Raw genomic sequence first — 10,684 nt, 5'->3', positions numbered from 1 at the left:
GCAACCAGTAAACAACAATGGCGGAAGAAGAAGTGAGAGACCCGGGAAGAGAATCGAAAAACGAATCGATGACGCCATTGAATAAAGGAGAAGAAGAAGAAGAAACGAAAACCATGACCCCATGGGAGCAGCACGCCTCCGTTATAAGCATTCCTCGCTTTGATTACAACGCACCTTCTTACCTCCTTCAACGCTCTCACTCTGGCTTCCTCATCACCTGCACAATCAGTGAGATTCTCTTTTTTTTTTTTTCTTCTTTTTTCACCATCATCTGTCTTTTTCGTTTATTTTTAATTTTTTAACGTCCTTAGCAGGATGAATTTTGTATTTTTTGTTTTAAAATTTTTCTGCCAACGGAAAGCGCTACCTTTTTTTTCAGAATATAGGTTTAATTTCATCGTCGTTGTGGAAAATGAGTAATAAGTTGTATTTGCATCAAACAAACTTTTCTTCTGGAACTCTTTACTTAGTTAGTTAACTATAAAACTATAGAATTTACATCATATGAGGATAACATTTTGAGAATTAACTACAGAATTTGAAATGTCTAGTTTTTATTTTAGTTAGAATACTTTTTAGGTGTCAATTTTCATCCGTTTGTAATAGAATTTGTATCCTCATAGTTAAACCATTTCATAATTTCTAAATGGATTTCAAAAGAATTGATGATTTCTTCCACCGTAGCATATCATTCCATATTTATGCATACACATAACATGAATTTTGATGTTCTTGCCAGAGAGAGAAAAGAGTGCAACGAAAGAGGCCATGTCCATACTTGGAAAGGTAATTCCCACTTGACCTTGTCTACTTTCTTTAGTTGTGTTCATCTTTACTGTGATTCTGGTATTCGCATCTTTGGTATGTACCTTGCTAATGTTGATCAACATTCTTGGTCACTCTACATCTTATGCAGTATGTTGGATTTGGATCTTTAAATGATGACAATTCTAAAAGTTCAGAAAGCTCTGACACAACTTTGTCAGCTAAGAAAAGGAAATTATGCACAGATGAGATGGATGGAAAATCTGCCAATGGCATCAAAAGCGAGGTCTCTGCTGAGGAAGCAGGTAAATATTCTACAATAATCTGAAAATTTGTATATTTGTTGAGGAAATGGTTTCTATCCTTTGCTTATATTGCTTGTGTGCTATGATAGTAGGAGAAATTTCAGAAGATGATTCTCTTGCATCTTCCAACAAAAATACAAATACAGAGAGAGATTTTCTCCTTTCACTAGTTAAGCTTACAGGGAGTGGTTTGCTTCTCTTGACCTTCCCCTCAGAAAATTCTCCTGATACTGTAGATATTTTATCAAATATTTTTCAGTCTATGGAATCTGGGTGTTTAAAGTCACCACTGTAAGTTTTTCTCTTTGCATCTTTTTTGCTCACAGCTGCGACTAATATCATTTAACATAAAATGTTTTCTTTCATATCTTGTAAGTTCCCGTTTCTTCTTTTTCTATTTTCCAAAAAGTTCTAAGATTCTTAGTAATTAATTTTCCACCACCTATTGACTGAATGTATCTCTTCTTAGTTCTTAATGATCTCACGGCTTCAGTTTGAAGCATTGACTGAACGAATATAGATATATATATTCGTTCTAAGCACGATCTTGCATGAATGCTCTTGTGATAAAGTGACCTGTCTCTTCCTTGTGTAAGATTCTTGGTGCTTTCTACTTGTATGAGAGAGCCTATTTTGTTTTCTGGTGAAGTGAACCAACTTCATATGTGATGCGTCTAGTTTAAGTTGTTTGTTTAGCCATCCTCTTCTTGGAATCCATTACAAAAAGATAGAATGAGGTATGTTACATAGAATATATCAATCAATTAAGTTTCTATAGCTCTTTATATTTTGGAGATTTTCAAGTGAACAAGTGTTCTCTCTTAGGTCTGTAGGCGTGGACATGACAATGCGTATTGGACGCAATAAATAGGCATGATTTTGGCTACTCTAAGCATATTTAGTTCTACAAAATTATATTTTTGGGGCAATGCTAGGTTAAGAATCTTCTTTTTCTTTTTGGATCACAGCAGCCCAGTTATTATTGTTAATCCCAATAGTTAGTACGATTGTTACTTATCATATTTATAGATCAATTGATCATCTGATACACATGTTTGCAGTGTAGGCATTACTAATCTCTCCTTTTTTATGGTAAAATTTTCTTGGATATTTTCCTTGGACCTTTTGGTAATGTTAATAGAGATATCACCTTTCTTTTTTATTGTAACCCTTTATGTCTAATTGATCTACAATACCTATAATTCTATGCTAAACCTTAGGTCACATGATTTCTGGGGATATGCTACTTATTAATAGCATTTTTTTCTCTATACTTGCTTTCATGTGCCCCGTAAATGTCTTCTGTTGTCTCTACAAATTTCTTAATTAAATGACATGTCGTTGATGCAGTTGGTGTCATCGAATTTTTCCTATCCAAGCCACGTGCAATCTGAACGAGAAGGAATTGAAGGCAACTGTGTCAAAATGTGTTCTTGAATTTGTGAATGATAAGCAGAACAAGATGTCAAGGCCTGTAAAGGTGCAGAATTGAGTTATCATACACCACCTCAAGTGACTTTTTTCTTTTCTCCCTTTGTGTGCTGTGAAAATATGTGTTTGTGTACCCAAATACCTGTGTTGATTCCGGAAATATCCAATATTTATTTGGATACGAACATGGAAGTTTTTCTTACTGACACTTAACATTATAGTTTGCAGTTGGGTATAACAGAAGAGGGATTGAGGAGGGTCAGATGAAAAGTTCAAAGGATTTGGAGAAATCTGCTCTGCTGAACCGCAACAAATGCTTTGAAGTTGTGGCTTCTGCCATTAAAGATTCTTTGTCAGATTCGGTTGTGGATCTCAAATCTCCAGAGGTATAGAATCCTTGGTCTTTATGAACTTAGTTATGTTTCCTTCAGTTTGCATGCCTGGTTTGATTATTTTAACAAATCTTACAGCTCTGTGTTCTCGTGGAGCTACTACCTATTTCTAGAGTATCTACTGGATCAGTAGTGGTGGCTGTCTCCGTTCTTCCACAAAACCTTGTCAGTACCAAGCCACGACTCTGCGTCAAGCCATTGGTTTCTGATGTCAAAGCAAGAAACGGAAAGAGTTGAGAGAGAGATTTTGACGAGTATCTGAGTCCAACATATGGTAATATAAGATTTTGAGATGAGAATCTGATGCCTGTTATATGGCCTTCTGTTCTTGAAATTCTTTGTTAATCCATGTCGTTATCTAGCTTGATCATGCCTGGTTTTTGTGAAAAAAGGATTAATGATGTTAATTTTTGTTTTATGGATATTGAGACTCCATTTATGCAGCTAGCAAACAAGACATTTCGAAGCCATTGAAATGGACTGGTTTCACTTTGTCCATACTGGCTTTGAGATTGAGATTATTAGGGATGAATGTTTACTTGGACTGGAAGTTTGGACATTGCTAGAGCAACTGGGAAAATGATCCGCATGAAACTGAAAGTCTGTTGATTAGCACTGATGAAACCATCTGAATACTTGGTTGCAGTAGTAAGAGGTGTGGTCTTGAGCTACTAATTGATTTCAACTTGTTTTATTAATTGTAAGATATTATTATGGTAAACATTTTGGTTAGTTTTTTTTTTTTAATTTTTATAATATTACTTATTTAAATTACATAGAGGATTTTTGTACTTGACTATAATCATAATTAGGTTAATTTTTAAATTCAACAACTTAGTCTTTTACAAATTAATATATTATATTAATTGCTTATTTACACTCTCATTCGCACATTTCAATTTTTTTGTATATTTTAAAACAATATTTGCTTATGTGCTCCTTTCTTTTTTAAAAAAAAAATCTTTTAATCTATCAAACTCTTTTTAAATATTACCAATAAATAGTCAAGTACAATAGTAATTAACAAAATGTTTAATTATTCGGTTAATTCTTTTTATTCTTAAATTTTAGCATTCATAAACAAGTATGGAAGATATTAAGAATTTGTAATTTGGGATTAATTTTTTTACATAAAAATCAATTCTTAGATATAAACTTTCTTTATTTACAATTTTTATTTTTCATAAAAACTGTAACCTTGAGCTTGAAAAATCATTTCCAGCACCTCATAGTTCTGGTCCATCATTCAAGAGCTTTCATTGACTTGCACAAACTCTCTTCTGGTCAACCACGACCCAAAACAGTTCCCCTCAACTCCTTCACTGTAATGGCGCTGTCGTGGGCAACATGGGTGGAGCAGGAGCCAAGCCAGATCCTTTAATGCTTATTGAGTTCTCTGATCTTCGTCCCCCACTTGCTTGCCCCATTACCTTGTCCTTACGAAATTTTTACAATGTGTTGAGAGCAAGAATCTAAATAGTAATTATTATATTGAATTATTTTTTTAGTAGGATATCATGTGTCTTGGTTTGGATTTGTAATTAATGTGATTAATATAATAATACTGAAGTCAATTAGAGCGAAATTGATAAATTTATTACTAATTAAACAATTGAAGTTAAATGAGTCACACACTTCAACCTTAGAAATTAGCCGAGTAGAAAATTAATACTCTTCTAGATGGTTCTGAAAAATAATTAATGTGATTAACTGGTTTTCCAAATCAAACTAGTTTTAAAAGACTTTAACCAAACATAGGGCATTTATATGTCCAATTAACATTATTAAAGGGTTTAATTAGAATTAAGTTTGAGCTTAGCCTTAATATTTTAATAAATGATTGATTAAACACTTACGCACCTTAATACATAATAAACTAGATGGTCATACAGATTGATTAATTAATTAAGCACAGTCCTCAATCTGAAGGTCCCACCCAAGTACCTCCTTTTATGGACTCATGTCGCAAAATGCATATAACTTTAAAGGCCCAATAAAAAGAGCATTTTGCAAATTATGAATGTACATGTATTATGATTGCTAAGGTTTTTAAAGAATTCATATCTTAAGCTAATTTTATTTAATCTATCGTTAAGTGATTAATCACAATTTTGATGATTTTTAGCTAATTAATTAATCTCTTAATTTTAAGTTGAAGATGAGCCTTTGCCCCTTAAAGCCCCATAATGACATCGGCCTCGGTGAAATTTCTTCTCCCACACCAATCAGTCATGGCATATGATGGAAGGGAGTTTTTCTCGTTTCTATCTCATCCTAAAATCCATTTTTTTTTTTTTTTGCCTATTAATAAGTGTTCTTAAGAGAAATATTAGGGTTAATTTTATTACATATGACACTCTAATCTAATCTTATAAAAGTACGTGATTGTTAAATTTCCTATAAAGACTAAATTATAAACTACTAATTATTTAAATTTGAACTTACACTTTTAAATATTAGTAGTTTGTATTTAAAAAACTGTTATACTAAAAATATTTAGATTTTGAGTGTTATGAATAATATCAGAGCACGCATCAACTTAATGACTCCGAATTGATATATTTTGTACCTTATAAATGTTCAAATTATAATTTGTGATTGTGATATATAATTTTAATGAGAATATCAAAAATCCGAACAGTAAAAATTATAATATAACAATTTTGTATAAAAAAAATATATATATATGTATACATGTGATTATTAAACTTTATATAACAACTCAAGTGTTAGAGATTATTAATAACTTAGTATTTGTGCTTGAGCTTTTAAAAATCAGCAGCAGTTGGTGCTTGGGTTTGGAGAATTACACTTCTGAGACTCAGTAGAGATTATCCAATATTTAAAAGCAATTGTATACCATCTTAATGCATGGTGTTAAATACATATCTAAGTTTAATTTATTTTAGTAAATAAAATTTTTCATAAAAAGTTCATGCATTCATGTGTGATATAAAAAAAAAAAAAGAAAAAGAAAAATTTAAATTTCCCCAGTATATAACAAGGCTATTGTCTCGTAAAGCTCATCCACCCCAAAGTTGACCTCCAAAATTGTTGGTATAACTTATTGTACTTCCAAAATGTTTTCACTTTCCAGCACAAATTGATGAAACTTCGCCCTTCTATGTTATTTCAGAGCCTAAATCTATATTTGTTTCAAAGAATGTCCTGAGACTATGCATAAAAATAAAGCAATCTCCATAAGCACCAAGTCTCTGTGTAATTAAGTAGTTTCTTGATTAACTTTCATTTCATTCTACCAAGACAGACACTTCTTTGTTTGTATATAACACTGAATGATTTATGTATTCCTCTTAGTATATGCGGATAACATATATGTGAGAGAAAATACTTCCTAAGCTTTCAAATAAATCTCTTAAGGATCTTCAGACTCAATCACAAGAATCTGGGTGCTTTACAAAATACTGTATTACAAAGTTGTATTTCCACCATTAATCTTTACATACAGATAGCCATTAGCAACAATAAAAGATAATGAAAAAATTATTCTTCCTGAATGCTACTTGCTGAATTTATTTTAACCACCACGACCTAGCATTAATCCCGATATAAATTTGACTAAACTTTTGATTACATCTCTTAAAGTTTCATGGTTGTACATTCTAAACCAGAAAGCTGGAACCCTAAATCCAGCTCTAGACAAAAGTGGGTTTTTCTTTTAACTTTTAACAATGGCGAAACATACACAAACCAACTAAAACAAGATATGTAGATGCCGACATTTTCTTTTAAATTTAAAACATGTACTCATCATTGAACCCATAGGATGAAACCATTGATAACAACAAATCAAATTTAGGTAACTAAGAACCACATAGAGCAATAGACAAGTCCAAGTTAATACTGCGCTGCTCAGCTGATGATGATCCCGAGCACGATGAAATTGCCTCACTGATTTCGCTTGTCGCTGATGCAATACTTCTTTGAGACCATGGACAGTGCAGTGATAGAGACAGTGATAGTTCACACCCACCACCTTCTTCTTGATGATGCCTTTTAGGCTTCTTGGATTTGCAATACGTTTCTTCTCTACTTCGCTTTTGTTCCTCATATAACTTGGAAACCTGATCATAACCCGTCGGTAAAGAATAGTTAAACTAATGGTGATTTATTTTTTACTATAAAGGATTACATGACATGGTAAATTTTGGTACATGCTAGTCTACTCAACTAAAAGTCTAAGTTTGAAGAAATTAATACAAGGAGGATACATTATGAAATTTATTACATGTCATTCAAAGTTTTTCAGATGATTCAGGAAGAAATAATTTATCCACCATTAATGTTTTCCCTGCTGATCAAGAATTATGTGTAGTACGTAAGACTCTTCATAATGGCCTGTAAATTGTAAATTAACACTGTTGATTACACAGATCATCTGCTAAAAGTAGTAAAAAGGCCAGTTTGGATTTATTTTACAATTTGACCCACCCTCCTCAATTTAAGGTCCCCCCATTTATTCAATATTATACACTGGACCACAAATTGTATATAGTTTTACAAGATTATTTTTGCATATATAATCATAAAATTAAAAGAAGGCATTGTTATGGGAGCTGATCAAGCTGGGTTCTTTTTTCGGTGAAGGAAAGAAAAAATGGAAATTTCAAAAGTAATGCAGCAAGATCCAAAAAAGGTAGTAAACGAAAAGGAGCGGTTTTCAATGCGAGAATTTTTTTAAAAAAAGAAAAAAAAAAAGGAAAAGATTAAAGGAAACTGAAATGGGTTTATATAAGTTGAGAAGTGAAAACTCGCTGACACAGGTGACGCAAGAGTAGAGATAAAAGGATAAATATTCCATGCACCCGCTGGTTAAAAGAGGCGTTTGTCTGGAAACTAGAAAGAAGTTACCCACCAGCTGAAAGTTGATCAAATCCAAACCCAATATAACACTCAACCCTAGAACCAAAAAAGAAAAGCTGGCAAAATAAACAGAGATTTATAAGATACTTGATTTTGGAAGTTTATATTATATACCTTGAGGCAATCAGAATCGTCCATTTTGCAAGTGAAGGAAGTGAGGTTATGAAGATCATGCGGCAGAGAGAAGGGGCAAGCATGGAGCTGTTCCCTTCTGCTACTGCCTTCCTTTATTCGCTTAGGCTCACCCACGTTCTGCAGATAATCATCAAAAGAGTACGGATTTGAGACTGCTTCACATATTCCTTGGCTGCATTGCAGGTTCTGATCAGAGATTGAACTCCTGCTCTCGATTCTACCTCTGATCATATTCACAAACCCCAACCCCAAAACAAAAAGAATATCAATATATATAGAGATAGATGCTATAGAAAAGGAAAAGAGAGAGAGAGAGAGAGTACTGAAAAGAAAAAGATCATGCAGGCCAAATCTTTTTTTGTTTGTTTCTTGCACTACACCACCACCAACTTTTTCTTTTTTTTTTCTTTTGATATTTGAAAAAGTCTATGCATCCACATGAGACGATACATATAGGGTGTGCAAAGCTATATGCTGACCTTTTTGAAGGAAGAGTATTGGTACTGTACGTGAAGAGAGAATCTGATTCTTGAATGGGTTTTGAAGAAGGGGGAAAACCCATATCATTTACTTCATCAACACAACCATCATGTTCCTCAAAAGATTGTCTTCTTTGATGGGTGGAACTCCTACCTGTCCAACACAAACCAACACCCACATGCACACAACAATATTAATGTACCAAACTTTGCGCAGAAGCTTTTCTCTTATGATTCCAGAAGTATATATGTGTATGTGTGTGTGTGTCTGTATGGATGCTATCTTTATTAGACAAAAAAGAGAAAGAAAAAAGGGTAGAGAAGGGTAGAGGCTTTGGGAATTAACATGACTTTATGGAAAAAGAAAAAATGAATAATAAAGTTTTGAAAAGCAACGGTAGCAAAGTGGTCGTGGGTTTCATAAGAAATGCTAATATTAGAAGATTTTAAGAGATACTGTTTAACATTTGTTATCATCTATTTTGGTACATCAGATAGGGATATGATATATACGTATACTATTGTGTGTGTATATATATACATGTAAGAAGAATGAGATAATAAATGAAGTGAGCTATTCATTTTCCAAAAGATATCTTAAGATGTGGGTTTACAATATTTGGTTTTCAAAGTTGGATAAGAACCCATTAGAGGAAAGTATAACAGGAAGCCTGTATTAAATGCTGTGCAGAAAAAAGATGGAGTGGGAGACTCAAGTAGCAGTTTCATCTTGAAAAACATACAAAACGACACCATGCTATATGTAATAAGGGAACATTAAGGAAAAAAAAAAACAAAAAAAAAACAGCTTAACAAAAATACAAGTGGGATGGAAAAGCTCTCGATGGATGGATACCTGGTCTGCCTAGGTCACTCCTCATGCTTCTGTACATCTGGATACAAAGAACAAAAGGGACAATAACCATGTAAACCGAATGATCGAATCAAAGAAGAATAATAATAATAATATTATTGTTATAGAAATAAAAATACCCAAGTCATGGATAGAGGAAGAAATCAAAGAATATAAAGTGAAAAGGAGGGAAACCTGGAGATGGCTCTTGACATGTGAAATGGTAAGTCCTTTCACATCCATCAGCTGAAGAACAAGTTTAGGCGTGGCTTCTATAAATCCGACAACAAAAAGATTGGTAAGTTTCAAAATCATAAGATCAAACAGACCAAACCAAACAAAAAAGTTAAAAAAGAGAGAAAGAGAGCAGCAGAAACGAACAAAACAAAACGAAAAAAGAAAGAAAAGACTCACTGTCTTGACCACCAAGCCTGTCGATGGCATGAACAAAACAGTGATGAAGCTCAGGAGTCCATCTCAAACGAGGAACCTTTGATCTTACGTACTGTCTCACTGCACCACTACTCCTTCCACAACTCCCCATCTCCACGGCAAACAATTTTCCCTACCAACTAAAACGTCGTCGTGTTTCCCTTTCGATATTCACACATCTAAAAAACAAGTCTCTCCTTTTTATCTGCCTCCCTCTCCCTTCAATCTTTTCTGGAACTGTGTTTGATAAAAACCAACAATAGAGCGCAGGCCAGATGGCTCGACAGCAATGAATATATAGTGTATAAATATAAGGGGTATAAGAAAGGGAGAGAAGAGAAAGAGAGCGTATGGATGGAAAGAGAAAGATCACGAGAAAAGGAAGAGACGAAGCTGTAAATTCCTTAAGGGGCACTGATAATACCTGCCTGCTGCTGCTTTCTTCTGTTTCCACATAAAAACTCTGTGCAGAAAAGAGAGAGAGAGAGAGAGAGAAAAGATTTTCAAAAGAGAAAAATTCTCATCACGAGTTTCTGATCCTCCTCCACCAAAAAATCATTACCCCTATACAATACCCCAACTGCCTTCCTTTGACCTTTGTTGTTTCGCTCTTCTTCTCTCTCTCTTACACATATATACATACATACATATATCATGTATATGTTGAAGTTGAAGTGTGTATATATATATATATAAATAATAATAATAATAGAGTCTTTATAATAATAATAATATACTGCCAACGTCGTCATGATCACAAAAAGGGCCATAGAACATTTTTGTTTTTGGGATTTTATTTCCTTAATGAAAGACGCTGTTTGGCCATCCTTTTGACTCTACTCCCATAATAGAAGCATTCTTTCTTCGTTGACGATTTTGTCCCTCTATTTTTACTAAATTGACGGTTTCACCCTTCTAATTAAGTACTTATGTATCTCCGTATTTGCCTTTATTATCCACTCTCTCTCATTTTTTACCCTTCCCTTGCTACACCTTAAATAAGAAATA

General features: G+C 33.4%; 2 protein-coding genes across 4 annotated transcripts; one reads left to right on the top strand and one right to left on the bottom strand.

Moving 5' to 3' along the window:
- The first annotated feature begins 17 nt into the window (after positions 1-17).
- Positions 18-3,632, top strand: LOC110823607 (uncharacterized). Of its 3 annotated transcripts, none has more exons than XM_022054023.2 (8): positions 18-228; positions 740-786; positions 917-1,070; positions 1,163-1,361; positions 2,421-2,550; positions 2,723-2,887; positions 2,972-3,167; positions 3,323-3,632. In XM_022054023.2, exons 1-7 carry the CDS (start codon positions 18-20, stop codon positions 3,128-3,130), a joined length of 1,065 nt encoding a protein of 354 aa, XP_021909715.2. In that variant the 3' UTR covers positions 3,131-3,167; positions 3,323-3,632. The 3 variants fall into 3 exon arrangements, with proteins under 3 accessions (XP_021909715.2, XP_021909713.2, XP_021909712.2); XM_022054021.2 differs by having other exon boundaries at positions 1,160-1,361; positions 3,338-3,632; XM_022054020.2 differs by having other exon boundaries at positions 1,160-1,361.
- A 2,814-nt stretch (positions 3,633-6,446) lies between these two features.
- On the bottom strand, positions 6,447-10,245 carry LOC110823579 (Homeodomain-like superfamily protein). The gene is made up of 7 exons (XM_022053978.2): positions 10,101-10,245; positions 9,659-9,913; positions 9,440-9,516; positions 9,248-9,284; positions 8,392-8,545; positions 7,892-8,135; positions 6,447-6,978 (listed from the first exon to the last, which is right to left on the bottom strand). Exons 2-7 carry the CDS (start codon positions 9,786-9,788, stop codon positions 6,718-6,720), a joined length of 903 nt encoding a protein of 300 aa, XP_021909670.1. The 5' UTR covers positions 9,789-9,913; positions 10,101-10,245; the 3' UTR covers positions 6,447-6,717.
- Positions 10,246-10,684: the final 439 nt, after the last annotated feature.

Source organism: Carica papaya, chromosome 2, assembly GCF_054855325.1.
Source record: "Carica papaya isolate Zhongbai chromosome 2, ASM5485532v1, whole genome shotgun sequence".
Taxonomy (NCBI): domain Eukaryota; kingdom Viridiplantae; phylum Streptophyta; class Magnoliopsida; order Brassicales; family Caricaceae; genus Carica; species Carica papaya.
This window is presented reverse-complemented; position numbering and strand designations above follow the sequence as displayed.